Source organism: Falco peregrinus, chromosome 11, assembly GCF_023634155.1.
Source record: "Falco peregrinus isolate bFalPer1 chromosome 11, bFalPer1.pri, whole genome shotgun sequence".
Taxonomy (NCBI): Eukaryota; Metazoa; Chordata; class Aves; order Falconiformes; family Falconidae; genus Falco; species Falco peregrinus.
In genome coordinates, this window is record NC_073731.1 from 16,363,966 (window position 1) to 16,387,269 (window position 23,304).

General features: G+C 41.6%; 1 protein-coding gene across 1 annotated transcript in view; it reads left to right on the forward strand.

Annotated features, from left to right (window-relative positions):
- Positions 1-23,304, forward strand: part of PLB1 (phospholipase B1) — an 89,629-nt gene that overhangs the window by 61,769 nt on the left and 4,556 nt on the right. Inside the window, exons 41-56 of the mRNA XM_027788630.2 lie at positions 182-286; positions 2,049-2,144; positions 3,253-3,324; positions 5,177-5,254; positions 7,217-7,277; positions 7,980-8,038; positions 10,545-10,603; positions 11,799-11,842; positions 13,088-13,187; positions 14,593-14,644; positions 16,526-16,606; positions 17,675-17,740; positions 18,287-18,381; positions 19,566-19,647; positions 20,997-21,101; positions 22,137-22,232. Coding sequence (XP_027644431.2) covers positions 182-286; positions 2,049-2,144; positions 3,253-3,324; positions 5,177-5,254; positions 7,217-7,277; positions 7,980-8,038; positions 10,545-10,603; positions 11,799-11,842; positions 13,088-13,187; positions 14,593-14,644; positions 16,526-16,606; positions 17,675-17,740; positions 18,287-18,381; positions 19,566-19,647; positions 20,997-21,101; positions 22,137-22,232 — 1,251 coding nt within the window. The remainder of the gene's footprint in view (positions 1-181; positions 287-2,048; positions 2,145-3,252; positions 3,325-5,176; positions 5,255-7,216; positions 7,278-7,979; positions 8,039-10,544; positions 10,604-11,798; positions 11,843-13,087; positions 13,188-14,592; positions 14,645-16,525; positions 16,607-17,674; positions 17,741-18,286; positions 18,382-19,565; positions 19,648-20,996; positions 21,102-22,136; positions 22,233-23,304) is intronic.

Below are 23,304 nucleotides of genomic sequence, written 5' to 3' on the forward strand. Positions count from 1 at the left end.
TGCAATATTGTGTTCCAGCCTTCTCAGCCACTTTACAAGGCTCACATTTTGCCGACATCTGTGGCTATTTCAGTTAACAAGTAAAACATCCTTTCGATTCTCAGGATCTTAAAAAAATTAAAACCCGTTATGATGCAGAGACGTTGATGTAGTGGTGGTGGTGTTTTTTTGTTTCTTGCAGCTTGGTATTCGAAGACTAGTGGAATCTGGCAGATATGACACTCATGAAAATTTCACTGTCATTGTCCAGCCTTTCCTCGAAGATCTCAAGACTCCTGTCGGTCAGGTATTGGTCTAAATGCATGCAAAGGACTAACTGTGGGTATCTAACCTATAAAGACTATGAAAAATAGTTTCAGCTTGTTCTGTGCTTTTCTTACTAGAACCTGTTGCTTTTTGGCATATAACACATCAGATTTCTTCATATAGTTAGCAGTCCTTTGTTTTACATATAGTGCTGTTGGAATGAATTACTGTTTTGGAAAATGAATCAAAACCTGAGTTAAGAGGTTTGTTTGTGTATGTCCTCAAGGGTTCATAAATACTTTTCTTTTAGAAAATCCAACATGTTTAATAAAAGGCAGATACTAAATCACGGTTCTTAAAGCAACACAGCTGCATCGCTCACTGAAAACTACAGCATCACCTCCTCTTCATGTCCCTTAACTCATTCTTTTGCATCTACACAGAAAGAGAAGTTTACATATGATCTGGTGGCAGTAGTACTTTTATGTAGGGAGCCCTTTTTCCTGTTATTGACAATTGTATTTCAGTTCCTTAAATAGTAAATCTCAATGAACTGTAAATCTAGGAGATGACCCAAACCACCTCTGAGACTGAAAAACCATTTGCTAATTTTCACATGCAACTGCACTTCCTCATCTCACTTGGAACTAAGAGCAGATGGGGCAAAATATTGAGTAGGGGTTGTTCTGGTATAATTAAACCCAACTGATCCTGAAAATGCTGTCAATAGCTAGTGACAAGTTTGAAAAGTTCAGATGCTAATACAGAGAAAATTGGAAAACTAGCTGAAAGCTTCATGGGAAAAGCAAGCTTTGATTTTTTAAAAATTTTTATTTTATTTTTTCATGAAGCTGATTCCTGTGGGGTTTGTACTGAGGTACAAACTGAGGGGGATTGGTACTGAGGTAGAGAACACAGAAATAAAACCAGAAGCAGCAAAATAGTTCGGAACTTTTTATAGTCTCAAAAGCATTACTTCAGATTTTAAGAAAGTTTAGGATGCTGGTTTTTCTTCTCATCTCACACAGCATTCAGATGTTCCTGAACTGAAAACTCTGCCTCTAAACTTGACAAAAGATCTGATATAGGTGCAAATTTTGGTAGTAGTCCTCTAATAAGCTAGCCCAAACACACTGAATCAAAATCTGCTCAAATTTTAAGGAAGGACTGCTCCGGCCAAAAAATGTTGTTTCATTCATCTGTGACCTAAACTCTTTATCATCTCAGTACTCACATGATAGCCAAGATATTCAAATTTCCAAACTCCATTTCCGTCAGATGCTCCAGTTTCTGCATTAAAGTACATCTTTGCTTAGAAAGGAGGCTGTACTGATGTGCTCGGTCAGCCTGGCTGCTTTCCCTTTGAACTCGCAGAACTGACACAGCTGTGAAAAAGCACACATGCTCTTTACCTTCTCGTAAAGTATCCATAACACACTTTTTACCATGTAAAGGTACTGCAGAGCGTAAAGGTGCCTGTGGTGCCAGTTCTGATGAAGTGCCAAGGAGAGGAACCCATCTTTACTTCAGAACCTGAACACATAATTGAAAATGGTGCGTTTGCTACTTCTGGGTGGATCTGCCCTTGGAGGCACATAAGCATCTCTGGTTAAATATTTCTGGTAGCTCTTGGACCAGCTGAAGCACACCTGGTGTCACCAGGTAATCATGAGTCTTTTCACATTGGAGCAGCCAGAACAAGTAGCATGAACTTTCCATTATTTGCTCTGGTCTGGCCTCAGCAACTCCAAGTTAGAGCTGTGTCTTCTACACTCAGATGTCCTTTATGCTTCCATTTGTAGGACGGGCATCCAGATGTCTCCTACTTTTCACCTGACTGCTTCCATCCAAGCCAGAAAGGCCATTCTCAGCTTGCCAAGGCTCTCTGGAATGCTGTGGTAAGGTGACAGGCTCTGCATATGGTGTGGTCTTTACCTAGACCTGACTCCCATTAATATAATCTCTGTAATAAACACTGCAATGCAGGCCTGGATAGCACTGGACCTTGTGTTTGTTTCTTCTCAACTAGTCAGATACCCGCTTTTTTTTGGCGCTGCTATCAGCCTAGAATCTCTTGCTTCTTTGTGTGGGGAGGAGAGGGCTGCTGTAAGTGCATGATCACAGTCCTTTGTGATTTCAGCTGAGTGACTTCAATTGAACTTCACCCATTGTCGCGCAAGGCAGGATAGCATTCCATAAGGATGATGTCTCTATGTGCTGGTGTGGGAAACCACCAAACAGAATTGTAACTGCATGTGTCGATTTAAAATGGATTACTTAGAAGTTTGTTTTAAATCCATGTGTTGTGAATGTCTCATTAGGAATTAAAGTGGCTTTAATTCAATTTAGTTTTACTACCTTTGGAAATGAGTAAAGCTAAATAAAAATGAGTCGTTAAAGGTTCCTTAAGCTAGACCCATTTTACTTAGCAATGCAGTGCGGTAGGAGCACACATGCGGTTGGAGGCGGTATCTCAGATGCTGGATGGTAACTTCTATATAATTTGGGGTAATGCCTTAACAGCTGATGTGATTGCTTACAATCATTAAGCAGTACCTCTAATTAAATTTGGTTTAATCTTCTAAGCATAAATAGCCTTTTGTTGGAGATGCCATCATGCAGCTTAGCTGTAAAAATTGAGGGACTTTTAGCGTCTTGTCTTTTATGCAAGAGGAGAGTTTACGACCTTGTCTTCTGGCGAAACTCCAAGGTACTTCATGTGCCTGCCAAAATCCTCCAGGAGTTTAAACTGATCCAGTGTAGCTTTCTACTTCCCGTTTTAAGCTTCATTCTAGAGTTGCTTTTTTGTTACGCAGTTGCCATGTTCTTTCTGAGAATTAGATGCAGTTCAGCCTTGGGTAAATCAAGGTCTGTAAATACAGGCAGCTTTGTATAAATTTGAAAGGTATATTTAGATTCTTTTGGATTAGAATTTTTATACAAGTGTAATATGAGCTGACATGGTCACAGAATAGTGTGGGATTTTTTTTTTTTTTTCCTTTCTAGTTACAGCCTGTAGGCCAGAAAGCTGACTCATTCGATTTCACGGCTGACATTGTCCTCAACTGTCCAACTCAGGTAAGTATACCCACGTCGTGGAAACTGAGTATTAGTAGGCTGTATGTGCTTGCGCTCACTGCAGAGAGCAGGGTTCGTCGTGTCTGGAGCAAGTTTACTGAAAACCTTTGTACTCTGCTTACCTCTGAGTGGGCAGGTGCTCTCCTATACCTGCTGTAGTGTCCCTTGGCCTTTTACTGTGCCATGAATACTGATTGACAACATGCTGAATTGTATGTCTGCAGTTGTAGCAGAGATTGTGTTTTGTTTATGAAGCATGGAGGCAGCTCAAGCAGCAGACAACAGAACACACTGCCTTAACTTTCCCATCGGAATCACTGGGGTTTGGGCACTGCAGTGGCTCTGAAAACCCTGGTATCTGTTCACTCTTGAATTGGTTGTAGGTTGGTTTTCCTGGCCTTATCCATAACAGGGATACTTCAGACTCCTTTGGAAGCTGCTTCTACAGTTATAAAACAAGCTGCTGAACTTGCAGTACAGTTGCTAGGTATCAGTACGTGGAAATGACCGCTGCAGTCAGTAATAATTGGCTCCCTTTCTTCAGCAGTTTCAATGAGGAGGCCAAGGAACAGATCAGGGAGCTGAGTGGTACTTTTAGGTCTGGAGGCAGTCATTCAAGTCATACAGGAGTATTTTGTCCATATCGCGTCCATCCTGTCAGCAAAGGAAGATCTGCTGAGTTATTAATCAGATGTTTCGAAACTCCTTAGATTCACTAGAACTGATTCTACTTCATTTTACCCAATATTCTTTCCAGGCGGCTTAAATTAACTTAGCAACTTCTTCAGTGCCAAATAATGTGGATTTTATACTTCTTTCCTTTTGTCCACTCCTATTCAAAGATGCTGCTTTTCAAAAGTAGGCATAGAAAAGTTTTATATATCCCTTGCAAAGAACATACAACCATTGTTTTCAGAAATGGTAAGCCCACAGTGCTTTGAAGAAGTAATTGGTAGAAGTGCTAGTAGCTTTCCCTGCTCAGAAAGCTCCGAGCTAACGACTGTGAAACACAGTTACAAAAGAATAAATAGACTGTTTCCAGGGGATTGCATCCTCTGTTCTACTAAAGGAAGTAGTAGATTATTTCAGATTCTGAGACCCACAAATTCCATTTATTGTTCCCACAGTTTCTCACTACAGTTTTAAAATCCTACTTCAGGCAGTCATGTCCATGAAAATATCAGGTGTGCCAGATTGTAAGGGCCCAGCAAGTCAAGGAAAATTATTTGTATTGAGGTAACTTGAAGTAGGATAAACCCCAGCAAATAAAAGAACAGTGAATCTTCAAATCAACTAAATATGCCTTCTGAATTTAGTGCGTTGTAAGACCTCCTCATGCAGATACTGAAATTGCTCTTAGTTGAGATAAGTGGGCATCCCAGTGAAATTTTTTAGCCTATGCAATGTATATGTCTTCCTGAATGCATGTTGCATTAGTAGGGGACAAAAATAACTGCAATTTATACAGCCTGTCTTGAAGGGAATAGTGATCCTTTCAGTAACCAATCTTTCACCTCCCCTCTGCTGAGCCAGGAAGATCTCCCCAGGTTTCTCTGAATCCGTGCTTTTTGAAAGGACTAAACATCTAATAAAGTCAAAGTAATTAGTGAAAGTTTAGGAGAGGAAAATGTTAAGCTGCAATTGGCATCTGGCATATGTAATTTTTGCCATAAGGTGCTAAACACAACTATTACTTCTGAACTTTAAGGAAGGAGCATGGTTTCAAAATCCAGATCCCTATTTTGCAGCTTAGGTGATTACTTTCATGGTGATATGATGTCTTGATGTCACTTGCTATGGTCTCTGCTTATATTGCCTAATTTCTTTTACATTTGTATTCCTCTTCCTCCAGAACAAACCATTCCTGGGAACATACAAGAATAGCAACTACACATATCCACCTGTGGAGCCCACTGATGAGCCAAGAGAGGTAAATCTTGCATCTTTTACTGCATTTTAGGTGAACTATGCAAAGCTATACCTAGTGACTCTTTCATCCTGAAAATATAGATGAGACAAATTATTACCGGTTTTCAGAAAAGGAAGCCTATCTTGCATTGTATTTTTTCTTGTGTAAACGAATGTTAAACTCTTCCTAGAAGCCAAACAAAATGGATTTTATTAATTGGTGCAATTGTATCAAAATTGTGCCCAACAGTGAGTCACCTAGGAAGCATCATTAATTCAGATAGCAAGTTCCTCACAGTAGGGAGGAGATAACTTAGGATCCCGAGCCCTCAAATGATCTGAAGAAGGTTTACGTATTCTTTTCTGGAGCCACTGTACTTCAAGGCACTGAAGCTTAGCCCGTAGAGGGCAGTCACCTTTACAGCTTGGGTATGTGACCAGGAACAAAGGTGAAAGGAATCCATTTTCAAAGGGATTCACTTTCCACCATGACCAAGCATCATAGATTAAACAAACCACAGAAACAAACTTTGTGTAGGACTTGAAGAAATGGGGCGGTTATTTACTCTTGGCAAGTGTCTGCAGGTATGCAGACCTGGCATAGTTGGAGACGGCAGTCAAAATGGGCTGGGCTAGTTCAGCGTACTGGGAGTCATCATGCCTAGCCAAATTATGAAGATGTCTGTGTGCCTTGAAGGTTACAAAAAGTGACAGCTGTTACCGTTTCAGCAAGCTATAGTGTGCAATATCGAAAAGAGATTTCTATCCGCAGAGCTAGAGTTACACTTTTAATGGGCAATTCTTGCATTTCTACTGAATCTCAACAGCAATAGTGATAGAGTGAGGAAAGAAACAGTAGAGGGTAAAGGAATAGTTTCCTCTCTGGTCTAAGAAGCCTAACTGTCCTTTCTACCCTCTGCAACCAGCCTTTAACTAGATGGCTGATAGTAGAGCCTATTAAACCATTTCTTACAATTAATTTGTCTTAATGTTTTTTAACTCTAACCATGATTTATGAAGACCGCTGGCCCATGTAGTTTTTCTCCGAATGGTAGAATTGTGCAATTGTAGAATTATTGGAGTTGGAAGGGACCTCAGGACATTCCTGGTGCACCTCCCTCTCCAAGCATGGCCGGCTCTTAGATGAGCCTAAACAACTGTCTTTGCTCTTGCAAATGATCTGTCCGTTACAACAATTACAATTTTTTCTTCACTGCCTTCTTAGCTAATACTGTAGCTCATTACAAAAAGCGTGGGTGGCACATTCATCAAATGTCTTTGCTGGTGAACCAAGATACTCTGCCATGTGCGGTTGACTCAATTTCCTCAGCTGGTAGAACAAACATAATAGCTATTTTATCACCTACAAATGTATAGTAAAGTCCAATTCTTTAAAGGGTGATGGCCCTCTTCCCTGAAACTTTTGAAGCTTTAAATTTTTTTTTTCAAATTTTATATTCAGTGAAAGCAAGCCCTTTTTGAAAGTTTCTAGGGAAAGAATAGGTTCCTAGTGAGGTACATGGGGAAATAATAATATAATGTAATACATTAATATAATATTATAATTTTGCAGAGGATTTAATTGTTGATTTTTGTTTTGTTTGGTTTTGTATCTGATTTGTCTTCAGACAGAGCAGGACTTCAGACCTGGAGAGCCCACCTTCTAGGTCATGGACAAAATCTCTAGGCTGTAGAGGAGGGGAAAAAGACAATTCTCCTTGTGGAACTTTGTCATAGTATTTCTAGATGAAATATTTTGCCTTTGTAAAAGTTTTATGCTTTAGCTAGAAAAATTCACCAAAAGTAGTTAATGTTTGGACAACATTCCACAAAGAAGAGGGAAGGACTGTCGAGTTATATGGGCACCAGACTAGGATCTAGGTCTTAGCTTGGGTTTGCCCTTCACTGTACAATTACACCATATATGAATTCCGTATTATCTTCTAACCACAAGATGGACCAATTTTGTAACTTGCCATTTCAGAATTGGGGCAGTGACCTGTTGTGTTCTGAACAAGTTCCACCCAGTCGTGTCCCAACATCAGGTGAGAAAGAACTTGTAAGCTAAAACGACAAACAGGATAGATTTCACCTTTCTGGTTTTGAAAACAATGAGATCTTGAAATTGCACAACCTGTCTGGAAAGCAAACAATAAAAGCTGATATATTTAGCAGCAAAGGAAGAAAGTCTGTTTTGCCATACACAGTAAGTTCTGCATCACAGCAGGTGTGCTCCCTGTGTATAAACTCAATCACACTTGTCATATATGTATATTCTATACAGCGACATGGCAGATTAAAATTGCCTAGGTAGGTTAGTGGCTCAGCACGTTTGACCTACCTGGTGAGCCTACTCCGATAAGCAGCGCAGTAGGAACACTATGTGTAGTTGGAAGGCCTTAGGGGGAAAGTGCTTATAGGAAATATTGATCTGTGACCGAAACCTGAAAACCAATTAAAAGAGATTGAATGTATGCATCCCTAAACATATCTAATCTAATTTCATTTTTTTCCTAAGCTGTTTTAAGTTCCATTTATTTCCATGTTGGTTGAGTACACTGTTGAAAGCAAAGGCAAGAAGTTATGCCTTTTGCCTAGCTGACACATGGAACTTGAGGCTCGTTCTCCCTAAAATGTCTATAAAAATGTCATCAGATTGGAACGAAAGACTTGCATCTTTATTCTGTTAAGAAGTATTTTGTGTTGGTTGTCAATAATCCTACTTTTTTCCTCCTACTGTTTTTTAGTACATGAGTTACAACCTGCTAACATCAAAGTCATAGGAGCACTGGGAGATTCCCTGACTGTGAGTACTGCTGCATTCCCACGTTTAGAATGAGAAGAGCAATTGTTGATTTCTACCTAGATGTGATTGGGTCAGGCATCATCAGATAGAAAGCAAATTGCTTTGGCTTGGCAAAGCGAAACTCATCTACCTGTGCCCCTTTGCAAAGAAATAGCCTGAAGGGATATGAGTGACACTGGCAATTGTGTAATCCAGTAATGAATAATTCAGGCCAGAACAGAAATGGGATCACATTCTCTATTGCACACAGTTTATTCAAGTGATTCTGAAAAGGGAAATGTCTGCTGTATAGGAATAGCCTTCTCTGACATAAAAACAACAGCAAGCAATTTGCATTTTTCATGCAATGGGAGATCTTGATGAAAATTCCTATGGAAATAATTGATTGCGTAACGAAGTGCTGCTTTGAGCACTAACTGAGATAATTCTGATACTTCTGTATTTCAGAATTCTGCTTTCATATGTTGCTTCCTGGTTTAGGCACCTTCTAGTTAAAAACTCTGATGTATTTTGTGTACCAAGAAATGCAAACTGAAAAGAGTAGGCACAGAAAACAAAGGCCCCAGAAAAAAATAGCAGGGAATACTGCAGATCTGCACCAAAGTTTTCTGAGAAAAAGTTCCAGAATTACACAGCACTACAGAATTGTTCTGGCATGGGATGAAAGCAAACATTCATGTCAACAGTTCCCATGAATTTTAACTCTGAGCTAAACTGGTGCTCATTCTAGCAGCTTCAGCTCCTGTAGAGTTCAGAGGGAGTTGAAGGGACTGAAGCCCTTAAATGATCAGGCTTATCTACAGGCAGGTGTGCATGTCTTTACCTCATTAGCTCTGAAACTGATTTTGCTTGACCTGATGTAATCCTGGCTTCCCCTCAGTCACTAAGCTTTGAGCTTTTATTAGAAGACCTCAGTAATGACCCTGCAAGTCTCCTTCCTATCCATTGCCATAACTCTTAGAATTAATTGCTTGATTTCCTCCCTCACATCTAGTGCTAGATATGTGCGTTAGCACACATCTCTTTTCTTCTTTTTAAAATTCTTTTGGTACATGAAATACCTCGGTGAGCCCTAGTCATAAGAGCTAGACTCTGATGCTTGAGGTCCCTGTCTCAAGAGCTGGGCAAGGCAGTTTTTCATGCTGCCATTATCCATGCAGTTCCTACCAAGCGCCATTGCCACAGCAGGGTGTGATTGGGTTTTTTTGTAAGAGATTTATTGTGGGAGGGGCAGAAAAAATGACAGAGTGTTTCCCACACGTGTATACATACGCACCCCCTTCTCACACGAAGTGCAGTACAGCCAGTGAGCAGTGCACACCTTGTACTGCCTAACCATCCCTGGCACAGAGGGAACACAGCAGCAAAGATCTATCTTGGTCCACTAAGGCATTCATTTTCCTCCCGGTACTTCCCCCAAGACCCCTGAGTGCAGTCAGTGTTTATGGCTGAATTGATACCATGGATTTTTGAAGAATACAAAACTTAAATGAAACCACTAAGAAACTATAAAGCGAACCTGTTTTCACAGTTGCTGTCCTGAATGCGAGTCAGGGTGCTGACCTTGCTAGAGGTCTTCCCAGTCCTGTGAGCTACTCAAATTCATCACAAACATCTTTGTTCTGATGGCTTCATTTATTTAGATATTAAAGTTCACGCTGCAGGAAGGCTGTTCTCAGCATAGATGCGGTTGGAGATTAATGAAACATTGAGCAGTTTAGTCATGTCACTGGCTAGAATGCATCTGTCTGACTTCTTAGCACCAATGCACAGTGAAAGCAGTAGATATGCCAACATGCTTATCTGTATTGACAAAAAAATCCTGCCTATGCCTCATCAGGTCTGTGTGTTAGACTAGCAGACTGGGTCCAGCAGAGGAAAAGTGGATTTTACACCAAAGATTTGTTTTCTTGGCAGATTAAAAAGCAGCTCCTCTGCTGATTTATTTACGGCTAAAACTGGCTGGTAATTTTTCATCAGTGTTTGGGTTTTTGTTTTCCTGGATTATTAAGTCTCTCAAAATCAGCTTTCTTTGGGAAATGCCAGGATGAAGCACTTTCCATCAGAAAACCCCAAACAAATACAAAGCTGTTGATGCTAATCTGGGTTTGTTCATGTTAATATGGGTCCCATTGGGTTGCTGAAACCATATTAGAGTAGTCCTGAAGCCGTATGTTGTTGACCTTACAGTCTGATGCTGTCTGGCTGGTCTATATCTCCTCTGACGTTGTGGTCTGCTATCCAAATGAACTGCTTTTGTGTATGAGGAGAAACTCATGAATCTGAAGCACAGGAGATGCAAGGCTGCCCAGAAGCCAGTGTGTGGTGGTGAATAAGGACATGGACCATTTATGCTAAAACTAGGATACTGAAAAAGCTTGGCTGGAAGCAGAGTAAAGTTACCAAGATGTTGCAGCACTTTCAAATCACGGTGTCTGTCTTACCTAAACTTGTAGCACTTTTTTTCTTCTCATATGTTATAAATTATTCTTTCCATCCTTTCCAGACTGCAGTCGGAGCCAAAGCAACTGACCTACAAACAGACTGGAGGGGACTTTCCTGGAGGTGAAAATGCTTAATTTTCTCTGCTCTACCTTTGTTCGCAGACACAGTTAGAAGTGTGGGTCACCTGGCTATGTAGTTAGATATTGAAGTATGTGAATGCAGGGGTAGGATGCTGAGAGCGAGTATTGTTTCATAAGGATTGGAGGAATCATGACTGGAAGGGAAATATATTATTGGTGGGGAGGGGGTGGTGTTTGTTTTTGTGGAGTTTTGGTTGCTTTGCTTTGCTTTTTTTCTCCCCCACCCCCCTTTTTTTTTTTCGTAACCAGACCTGATTGCTACAAGCATAGTCCTGTGTGTCTGACAGTACTGGATTATTAATATGAGTGAATTCTTTTAGCCTCTTGCTTGTCTCTCTGGAGTTTATTAAAAATATTGCTGTTGCTGTGATTCTCTAGTGCAGTGTCTAATGCTAAACAGTCTGAGTGAGTGCATATTGTCATGAACACGGTGAGAGCACTGCAAGCATATTCAGTAAAGATGTTCCAAACATCTTTGCTATTGCAAAGTGAACAAAGACTACACATGTCAGAGTGGGTGTGAATCTCAATAGCATGTCCATGCTGGAGTGGAAGGAAACTGCCTGATTCATATGGACAGAAGCATGGCTGATAAGTGTGTGCACATGTATACATTCTCTTCTTCAATCTTTCTTCCCCCCTTTTATGTATCTGCAGGCACAGATATCTTCAGGAGCTGCCAGAAGTGGTATAGGAATGTATTGGCTATGCACACAGACAAGTTTTGAATGGTAGAGACAGAGGCACTTTTCATAATCAGTGTTGCAGAATTGCAGATAGGTGGTTAATGAGCATTTAATGCAGTGTCTCTTCTATGCATAACTGCACACAAATGTAGCTTCAGTAAGGTCACATGGAGCAGCTTTGAGGAAATATGCCTTTCTATGGTAGGCATCTCAGCATGTCCACAAGAAAAATCAGATCTCCCAGTACAATCTATTCTCGGTCTGCAGCCATAGCTTCTATCTTAGCTGATGCCCTGCTTGATTTAATGTGAAATTTCCTTTCGGTACTTATCCTGAATTCTGTGGTTTATCTCCTTAGTCTTGTTTGAAGTTAGTCTTTTTTCTTTTTTTTTCCTCCCTTCTTGGGCTGCTACAGCAACATATGGTGACAGTAAAACAGACGGTTGCAGGATTAACCCTACTTGGTGATTTTATTCTTTCCCTTTGTAGTATTGGAGGTGATGGGACACTGGAGACCCAGACTACTTTACCCAGTGAGTATCCTGGAAAATCAGTGTGAGAAAAGCAAAAGGCAAGTATTAGTCTGAAAGTAGTCTAAGTGGATGCTAGGAAGCATCTGGAAATGGTCATGCTTTCCTTGCGAACAGTGGGGGATGCCCATCTATTGTGGCTATGAGCAGTTCACATGCATCACAGCTGAAACCCAGACTGACCTGACTAGCTGTAAAGTTGATTCAGCCCCTCCACATCACAAGATCTGCATGTGATTGTATCATCCTTTTGACTGAAATGATCAGGAGTAAATGTGCTGAAGGTGACAGAAGTTCCTGGCAGACCTGCTCTTCTTTTCATTTTGTGCTTTCCAGCGACTGATTGTGATGGCTGTGGGCAAATGAAGGGTTATGAAACAATTAGTGGTCCATCTAGCTAGGGTTGTTGACAAGGCTATGGTTCCTTCTGATGATTTCAAGTTGCTACTTTGCACTGAAAAAAAATATCTAAAAATACTATAAATTTCTTGTCCTCGTGTTCTGTGTAATCGGTCCCTGTAGTTGCCATAGAAACTATGAAGTGGTCAGTGTGGCCGTAAATTGGAAGGGACTTGGTTCACAATGGTGCATCTATTTGTATGTGATCCACGCCGTGGAGTGGTTTGACAATACCTGACACTGTTGGTAACAAAATCTGATATGCTTTGTCTTGTGCCACGCACATTGCTGTGTTTAAAGAAAAATAGAAGGCACATTTCATTTATGTGTTATAAATGAGACCCTATAAAGAGGTTTCAGACAGCACTACAGACACTGTAACAGTAACGGTTTTCAGACATCATGCTTCCCTGCTGAGGGTTTTGTTAAAATCTAGAAATTTGAATAAAATTCACTTCTCTGCAATAAATATTATCTTGACGGGTAGCTGGAGGAGTGGGAGGTAGAGGGCCATATTCGGAGCATCTTGCTCCTGGTACGTGAAGGAAGGTAACCACAATTACTCTGACACTCAAATTCAAGACTGCTGAATTGCCTGGGACCTGTGCATCTTCTGGGCTGCCAGGCCCTGACTCTTCAAGGCCATGGAGACAAACAGTTGCAGTGCTGAAGTTTGGACAGTAACTGGAGTCTCCAAAGCAGCTGTGTCTATAGCTTCTGTAAGGTCACAGTGAATGAGGGGAAAACCCAAGTCCATTTTCTCACCACTCAATTGGCTTGCGCTTCTGTGGGAGGAAATGCTGCTACTTGTGCTGTGGATGGTTAAACATTGTGGTTTTTCTTTTTAAGATATCTTGAAAAAATTCAATCCGAACCTCTTCGGCTTCTCCACTGGCAGCTCTAAGGAAACAGCTGGATTCAACATTGCGGAGAGAGGTGCTACAGCACGGTAAGCACAACTGCAACTGAGAAAGGGCAAAGCAGTGAGAACTGATGGACTGGCAGTTGGGTTGTCTTTGAAGTGCATGTGAAGGTTGAGTTGATACTGATGACCTGACTTGTATTGAGCATGTTTCTGTGATCTGATGTTCTTAATTTGGTTTTTAATTCTTTTTTTTTTAAATTTAGCATTTGGGGGATTTATTTGTATCTTTTTCTAAAGTAGAGACAGAAATAAATTTCCTTTATTTGACTTCTGCTCAGAATTTCTGAGCCAATGTCTTAGTTATGCTTCTAATTCTAACAGTACCTTTTTCTGTCTGGTCTTCCATACATAGATCCCTGATTCACTGTCAGGCCATATCTGTAATGAGAAAAAAATTTAGGAGTATCTCTAATTTATTTCTTGATTTCTGGGAAATATGCCTCAAGCTAACAAGTAGAAGCCCACTGCTGCCCTACTGGCTTTAAAAATTATCCATGTTTGCAGTGCAAAGAAAAGGAACAGAACAAAAAGCTTGGAATTTATTGCTTTTTCCTCCTGAAGAAAAATTCTACTAGTCTGTTAAAAGCCAAAATGTGTAAGAGTTTGTATTGCATACACTGTACCTTCTCTGTGGATACTCGTGGAATTTGTTTCCAGGACTTTCTGTGACACTTAACAGTCATTAATTTTACTGCGAGAGTTTCAGGATAGCTAGCAAAGCTGTGTAGCTACTAACTGCTTTATGGGTGCCCTGAGCAAAGACTTAGGGCCATCAATATGGTTCTGGGAGTCCAAATAATGTAAGCATGTTTGTGTAGGTGCTGGAGAGAGGCAGGGCTTATTAGCTCAAGCACAGTCTTGTTCTATTATACCAGGAGCTCAAATTTTCAGCTGGTGTCTCAGCATGGTTTGTGCTTCAGCCTGTGGATGTTGCATCCTGCCCAGAGCTGGACCAGGACTCTCCAGCCTGGCAGTTATGCAGTGTAAGCAATAGCTTCCAGCCATAAGACAAACATAGGAATTTAAGGTCAGATCAGGAAGGCTGGTGAGGTGCCCAGCTTCTGTGTAAGCACCAAAATTCTCCACTAGATTTTTGAAGGGAGTTATGCAACTAAATGTCTCTGTGCATCTGGGCATTAGTGGTTTTCTCCAAACAAAACGCACTTAGGCCAACTCTGAGATGGGAAAAATTCATCCCAGCTGCCTGCCACTTGGCAGCCTTCCTCTAGCGGAAGCCCATTTAGATTAGATTATTCACGTGTGCAACTGCTGCTGGTCTTGGTCCTTCTGTTTGTTCATCCTTTTGAGGCATCACTTTCCTTATATTGATTTCTTCTGATCCTGAGTCCCTGAAATGAAGAATGGGAGATCAAGAAGATGATGTGCTTTTAGAGCACGCATCTAAAATGCTTCTGTCCTCTCTCTATAGCAATATGTCAGCCCAAGCACGTGAATTGGTGGAGCTAATGAGAAGCAGCTCGGTAAGTAGAACCTGGGCCAGCCCTCAGTGCTCCCATGTTCTCTGGGAGATGACTCTAATTGATGGGATGTTTGAGTAGTGAAGAGTGCTTTACTGATGGAAGAAAAGTCAGTGTCCTTGTCTCTGATGTGCTTTCCAAGATGAAAATGCCAGGAATCAGCCTCTAGGAGATGATAACTTACCTATACAAATCCATGCAGGCAAGGTGCAAACACGTAAGGCAGAGACTAATGTAGGGTGTAGTGCAGCCAGGAGGTGTAAGGACGGTTGTGAGGAAGGAGAGAGATCTGAAGGCTCTGCGGAGATCACAGGACTGCTTAGTTGAGCAGCAGCATTCAAAGTGGAGGTCATAGAGACTGAGTGTAAAATCACTGGAGCAGGCACCTGGTGACCAACATGAATCACAATGTTCACTCTTGGCTCTGGGAAATGGCAATGTTGGAAAGGGGGACAACTGAAGTCTTCCCAGGAGATTAGGCCCTCTGAAACTCTGGTTCTGAAGAGACAAGTGATTAATCAGCGGTCAGAAACTTCAGGGTTGGGTGAATCTCTGTCATGCTACAAGATTTTAGGAAATTAGTAGGGGACCTAGCATTGTGGACCAGCCTGCTGTGCCAGCTCCGCTGACAGTTACAAAGGGTACCAAAAGGGTGACTCACTTTTCAGTGGCTGCTACTGCAGTTTGGGGTCACGGGAGGAAATCTGGGAGAAAACCAAGGCTGCCCTGATCCAAGTGTTGGCTGAATTTGAGTGGATGACTGTCTGGGTGTGAGTTGTTGGTTTGGGGAGAGCACCCTGTAAGGGAATGGGAGTGCCTGGCGCTCCTTGGCTCAGGCTGAATGGGAAAGGAGGGTAGGTACTGAATAAGCAGGATTTGTCAAAGCATGTGTCTCTCCATGCCAGCACTCTTGCTGGATGCTGCATGCTCACCTCACTGTCAGTTACTCTGCATTGCTGATTGCTTGGCAGAGTGAAGGGAGCTGGCATGGCTCTTCGATAAAATAGTACGTGGCTCTAGAGCTTTGTTTTATTCAGTGTTTTTTAAGCATCTCTAAAAAAGGGGAGGGGGGGAAGTCCCTGCCACACTTTGTCTCTTCATGAAAGGCTTTCCGAGCAAAGTGTTGGTTAAGGAGGAGAATTCAGACCCGTGGGTGATTCCCAGGCCCTCCCTCTATTTGTGGGATCCTTTCACAGATGTTTGTTATGTAAATGCACCGTACTAAAAATAGTTGCCTTTGATTCCTTTCTTTGTACTGAATGTTACAAAATGTTTTTTTGAGATCCAGCTCTCAGCAGCTCCTATTGTTAGCTTGTGGTGACGTGGATGCTGCAGCTGCCCTTATATGAGTTCAGTGGAGTCACCAGCCTCCTGGACTCTTCTATTTTAATCCAGCTGTCTGTTCCCTGGGGCACCCCTTGCCCCTCCTGGCTGTGGGGTAATACTTGCCCAGCTGGCAGGGATCCCCAGCAGCTCCAGTTCCACAGCTCTATGAGTCATTCCAGCATCCACTCCCACACTGTTTCATCCCCACACTGCCTGCCGTGTTCAGCCATGGCTGGCAAATCTCTCCTGTCCATCTGTGTCCCGAAGCTAACATTCATTTAGGGATGCTTGCTGCCACACATTGCCATGCTTGGCTACCCTGACAGATCTTGTCTGCTGAAGGGAATTTTCTTGCAAAAGCCAAGGTGAATTGCAGCTAGACTAGCAAAAGGTTCGCGTTTTCCCGCTGGACAGATGCTTTTCTTTTGCCAGCTTAACTCAGCATGCCACCTTTCTCTGCTCTGCCGTGCTGTCTGCACTCCATTTAGCCCCATTTGTGAATGTTACCTTGCCTGCCTAAGCAATGGACACTGCGATCTGTTTATTTTGTGCCACTAGAAAATTAACTTCAAGGAAGACTGGAAGCTGATCACTGTCCTTGTTGGAGGCAACGACTTATGCCAGTACTGCTTGGACAAGGTTTGTATCTCTTGAATAAGGCATGCTCGTCCAGGCACTTGGCAGGTGGCCAGCCCTGGAAATAAAACCTTTCTCTCAGTGATCCAAAGTTTCTCTATGTTTAAAAACCGCTTAGAAGTCCTGTTCCTTTCATCTGTATTGTATCAGGAACAAGTGCACAGCTTTTAATATCGGAGCGCTGCAGCTCTGGAGTTCATTTAAGAACCAGCAGCCTGCCCCGTATTGAGCAAAACACCAAGGATAAGCTAAAGAGCTCTTCCAGCTTAACGGGACAAAGTGGTCAAGAAAGCGTGGTGTCTCGGGCAGGTTGTTATGGGGACACAAATGAAGCTTTATTCAGGAAAGCATCTCCATGCAGTAATTACTAAGGATGCCCGATTCTTGCTTCAGGATGACACCAAAAGAAATAACATCAGTTTACAGTGCAAAAAAATGTCTTTTATCTAGCTGTCAGTGGTCATCCCCTCTGAAAAGGTTCCCATGGCACAGACTGGGGGTCTGGGCCCCAGCTGGTTGAAATGGCTGGGGACTGTTCTCCCAGTTTTGCTCTTTTTCCTGGAGCCCTTGCTGCTGCCCGCAGCCCCACTACACCTCTGTAATGTCAGTCACAAAGTCATTTTGCCTACGGGTTTTGTGGGGCCTGACTGCCTGACTGCTTACATGTCAATTAGCTCAGATTGGCTGTTTTAAAAAAAAAGGTATCTCTCTGTTCATAAGGCAAACTGGTCTGGTCGGGGTCCCTTAAAAGACAACATGAAATCCAAACCTGTGATTTATGTGGTTACTCATCAGGCAAAGACTGACGAGAACTATTATATACCTCAGGATTTTCTACAGAGATTAAGGGAATATATTCGTGACATAGAAACACAAGCACTATATAGCCTGTGTACATGTGACAAAAAGGAGCATCGAGTGAGTATATATTCTCACGGACTGCATTGGAACTAGAGAATCTGGGGACTTCTTTTTTCAGGAGAAACAGTTACATTTCTTGGTCCCTGAAAGAAGACTGACGCTTTTTATTTTTCTCTTCCCCCCCCCCCCCCCCCCCCCCAAATTACACAGGAAACCTATTCAGTGCAAAAGTATGTAAAGCACCTTCAGGACACTCTGGATATTTTCTATGAGAAGGTAAGCTTTTAAGATACCTAGCAAGCTATGTTCCTGGCAAGCACACTGATGTTTTTCTCACCTCTGATAGACTGTCAGTGGTTAAGTGTTTCATACAAGGTCATCTTCCAAATACTTGGAGTCAGGCTGCTCCTCAGCACTGCATTGCAACTGTGTTAGATAATGCCCTGAGAAAGTGGGCTGCAGTTTCAGGGAAACTGTACGTTTCACAGCAATTTTGCTGTGGTCCAAACATAGCACAACCCTACTGCCAATTTTCATGGCTAAATCAACTGTACAGAGTTTCATTTACCCTAGAGAACACAGAAATGCCCTGGGGAGTGAAGCAGTGTTTCAGCTAGTTTGTATTAGCTGCTGGGATTTTTTTGGCTGACATCCACTGTATGTGTCCTTCCCTCTCCCCTATACATCATCCTTGCACATGCTATTGGTTGCAGTCGGTGCAGTTTGCACTGACTCCCTGACCTCCAGGCGGCACTTCTTTCTCCCTTTGTAGTGGTATCATGTTCTGTGATTTGGTATGTCTGATTATTATAATCCCTGCAGCTCCCAAGAGTCTTTGTCAACGTGGTGGAGATACTAGAGATTTCTGGACTGCGTCAGATCGCAGCAGGCTATTCGGGGTGTGCTTTGACAGCGAAGTAAGTGAGCAAAATAAGTCTTTGCCTTTAAACTGCTACTTTTTTGGATGAATTTAAGTTGTTTCTACAGTAGGACATCCACAATGAGCTTTTCAAGCTACTTTCATTGCAGCCTAGTTCCCATCAACTTCCTATTACTTCTCCCAATACTTCAGCTAAAAGGCATGCGCCTATAGATAGCGGAGTTGTCACTTTTCTTCTCAGGTCTAAGGCATCATGTCACAGCCCAAGTCACCATATAATTAGCATACTACTGAACTTCAAAGCCCTTTTTGCCCAGCCACTCACTGGTCAGCAGCACAGGCTGACATCCCTGACGCCTCTCCTTGTATTCAGTGCTGAATACAACCTATGTACCTAAGAACCTATGGTGCAGGCTGGGCTGCATACAGTAGAGTGTACAACCAGAACTGCTATTCCCACCTAATGGAGGAGACCAAAACCCTACCTCAAAGAAAGCTGAGGGACTTGTTTTAGAAAGCAGCAGTGCCTTTACAGGAGTCAGCGTGAACATGAGAAGGCTCTTCAGTCTAGCAAAGAAAGGTATAACAAAGACCGGTGGTTGGAAGCTGATGCCTAATGAATTCAAATGAAGTTGGGCACAGATTTTTAATAATAGAAGTGATTAACTACTGGAACAAACTAGAAGGGAAAATAATGAATTGACTGTCTTGCTCAATGGCTTCATATTTATTCCAAGCACATTTTTAGAGGATGTATTTCAGTGAAGCACAAGTTATTACCTCTTGATACGTGGGTAACAGAATAAAACACAGTGGTCTAAAGGAGCCAGACTATAGGAATAATTTGTGTTTTCTACCTTTAAACCCACTGATTTCTGAAAATCTGCTGTAAGCCTGTATATATGTGGGTTTTTTTTTTTACTTCTGACGTGTGTGATTTCCTGCTAGTATGTGGCATATTAAACACTTTTGTGCGTGACTTGAGTTGTGGATCCTGCAGCTCTTACCAGCTCTGACAGGTGTTCACTTTGAAAACTAAGTCCATAGAGATTTTTTTTTTTCCTGAAGTATCTGTCCATTTCTAAGTCAATGAGGTGGCTCTCCTTTTGCATGTGAGTTTTGAACACCTATCCTGAGCTTCTTGAAGCAGATACATGTTGCTGAAGAATTGCATAAGCTGTTCCAGAATGGCCTTTAATCCTAGTATTTCTTTCATTGAAGGGATGTTTGTCCATGTTTCTTAAACCCTGAAGAAAATTCTTCTGAGCTACAAGAAATGAAGAGAGTTAACAGAGATTTTCAGGTAATACCTTGATTCTGTAACTGGGCATCTTCATTTGTGTCTTTTTTATATTTCTTCCCTCACTGCCCTTCCTCTCATGCATATCCTCAGCAGGACAGAGAGGGATGACTGGAAACCGCTTGGCTACAGTCTAACTAAGGCCCTACCCAGCTACCCAGTTAGCAGCAGCGCAAGTCATTCCACACTGCCTTGTGGTTTGACCTTTGTTCTGAGCTGGGGGAATATAGAGACTGATTCTGTTTCTAGCTGCTGTTTCAACGGCTGAAAAGGAGTTATTGATGATGGCTGATGATATATTTGTTGACATGTCTTCGTTCGTTATGAATCCAATTAATAGCTCACATGAATTAACATGTCACTGCAAGGGTGACAAATCACCTTGCATCAGCTGTTTAGTGGCAACTCTTAGCAGAAAAAATGATCTAAACCAACCTGATACTCCTTTATTTTGCCATAGGCTGAGAGTGTGCACACAGAGAGCTTACCATGGGTCACTTTGCTATCTGAGAATAACTTTTCATAGCCTGGGGCATAAGATTCACTCAAAATTAACAAACACAATAAATAGCTATTGGAGCAGAAGGTTTTTACATCATTATTCCTAAAAAAACAGGAATCACTGTATCAGACCACATTATGTTCTCCTGTCCTCCATTCTGGCTCTGGCAGTGGATGTTGTCCAACAAATCTGACAAAGCTCAAAAAATCTGTCTTGAAAAATACTCATATAAACCGCCTAGAGGGGACATCTTCCTTAAGTAAGGAAGTGGGATTAGGAATGTTCTGAGATATGACCAGGAGCATTAGAGTTTCTACCCATAAACTGGCAAGTAACAGTGAGATGTCTTTGTTATCTGTACAAATATCTGTGGCCATAGTTTTCAAAAGTGGTAGGTAATTCTTCAGTGCTTAAGTTTTATTTTACTTCAAGCGCACCTTTCTGAAAAATCAAGCACAACTCAGCCTTCAGGTTGGCATTCTGAACTCATTTGTCACTTCTAAAAATTGTGGCCTCGTTCCTTTTTTTAATTCTCTGTAAATTTTAATCTCATTGCAATTGTGCAGCATGGATTTCTGTCAGTAAGGTATGAACTACTTTTTTAAATTAAGCAACTTTACATTGAAATTATCCTTGCTTCTGTGCATTTTCCTCATTAAAATCTCTTCACGAGCCAGATTATTTTCTTAGCAATTGTCTGGACTGCTTTATATTATTCAGCTGGATTTATACTAATAATTTATGGCTTCCTACATTGAAAGAAGTATAATATGCATGGTTTTGATAGGTGACAAATGCTAGATGAACTTGTAAGTAACTTTTCTGTTTCCAATCATTAAAATTCATACAGGCTGAAACCTTACAGCTGATCAACAGCGGTCGGTACGAAAAGCGTCAGGACTTCGCAGTTGTCATGCAGCCATTTTTCCGAAACACCCTGTTGCCTCTGGATAGAGTGGGTCCTGTTTTCCTTTTCCATTATGCAAGGACCAGTATCTTGATTTCTCTAAGTCAGTAAGATCCATGCCACAAGAACTGTTTTATTTTCTTTGCACAGCCTAGCATCACAGGGTGGAACCTGCAGTAAGAGTGACAGAAGACTCTGCTGCCTGGGAATCAAAATGGCTTTAGGAAACATTCATAGTGTGCACACATTAAACCTAAGCACCCTCTGGCTTCCTCTAAACTGTGTGGTGCTTCCCTTGTTGGGGGCTTGACTGGCATTCACCACAATTTTGTACTGATCTACATTATGGAATATGTTCAGGTTTCCTTCACACAGAGACCAGCAGCTCTTGCATGCCTGGCTCATCTCAGCCTGGAAATAGGAAGCAGCCTTTGAAGCCAAACACTGATTCTCCTCCTTTTGTCCAGCCTTAGCACTTCCGTATGCTGTGTAGTTAAGGATACAAATATTGAGGATGAATCCTGGTCAACACCACACAGTTTTGCATAATACTGATTGTTTTGTCATATCACCCCCATTTTGTTCTGGCAGCTTTCAAGTCCAAAGAACAGTCACCATACAGGTAGTGATGAGGCAAATTCTCCCTAAAACAGACATTTGCCACAGGTGGATAAGCCCGCAGAAATTCAGCACAAATTTTAACACCTGAGAGGTCTTAAGTCTGAGTTATGGAAATTTAACAAGCAAGAATAAGCAGATTTCTATCGGTTCTGTACAAGGTGGAGTGTGGGTCAATGGCAGTGTCCATGTAAGAGCTGTGACTGTTGGTTAATGGTAAGTTTAGGTTTGTTATGAAAATTGCTGTGTGAAACTGAGCAGCCTGCATTACATAGAAGGTCTCAAGATGCAGTAATCAGCCCACAGTTAGGAGCACATAAGTTTATTTTCAGTGTCAAAATATGAGCATGTTGCCTTTAGGAAGATACCAAAATCGTGGAGTATGCCAAGTACAGTACACTATTAGATATGTCAGATCTCAAAGCTTGAAATGTGCTGAGAAATACTTTTTTGCTTTTATTGCAGAACAGCAAGCCAGATCTGAGTTTCTTTGCTGCAGACTGCTTTCATTTCAGTGCAAGAGGCTATGCTGAGATGGCTGTGGCTCTCTGGAACAATATGGTAAGAGGCTACAACCTAGATCCATGCATCTGCAGTAGCAGTCCCTACAAAAGATCATCAGAAAGGTGTCTGAAACAAAAGAGTAAGCAAGAAATAAAATTGATATCTTAACAAGAGAGGGCTGCTCAACTCTGAGACCCTTCTCAGCCTGCATTGCTTAGGAACACAATCCAAAGCAATCATATTGTATAAAACGGTGTAAGTCTTTGCTCATTCAAAAAGAGAAATCCTGAGAGTCTTAATGTAATGAAAAATCTCCTTCTTATTTTCCTGAATAACTTATATTAACGGAAAAAATCAGCCTAGTTAAACATCCAGTCCTGTAGGTTTCCTGAAAATGTCTGCTGAATAAGCTTGCCATTCTTCAGCGAATTCTATTAGATTTATTAGGAAAATATTCATCTGATTGATTTTTTGCTGCCATTAATAGTGTGGACATGTTGAACCACCCACTCTAGTATCTGAGGCAATTCTAGTAGTCACTGAAACTAATGGGGGGGCTGAAATCGCACCTATGATGCCTCTGTTTGCAGTCACATTCCTTCTGTCATTTTGGGGGAAATGGTAGCTTTTGAATAGTGCTGGAAGAGTGTGTAAGAGGCACATGCTGGACTTGATAACTTCAGGGTCACAGTTGCTTTCAGAACCATGGTGTTTCTCATGTTGGAAAACTGGCATTTTCATGCCACAGCAACATTTCTTCCTCTTGTCTTATAAACACCAGTACCCAAATACATTATGCTAGCAGAACTCCTGTATCCTGATTTGTACAAGAAACAAGAATAAATGGAGGGGAATTTCTTTTCTGCTTAAGTAAAATTTTGAGCAAGATAAGAAACTTACAGGATATTCCAGAATGAATTTGTAAACAAGGACTGGGAAATGCAAGCAGAAATCTGTGTAGTTGCCCACTATAGCATATGAGCTAGGATCAGGGTTACAGAAAGCAGTAGACATACAGTGTATGCACATGCTCTGAGTAATTGATTTGTGCATGCACAGCAGATCTGCCTGTTTTCTGTCAGGCTTCCCTGTCTGGGACTCCAGATGACAGCAGCCTGACAGGCTTCAT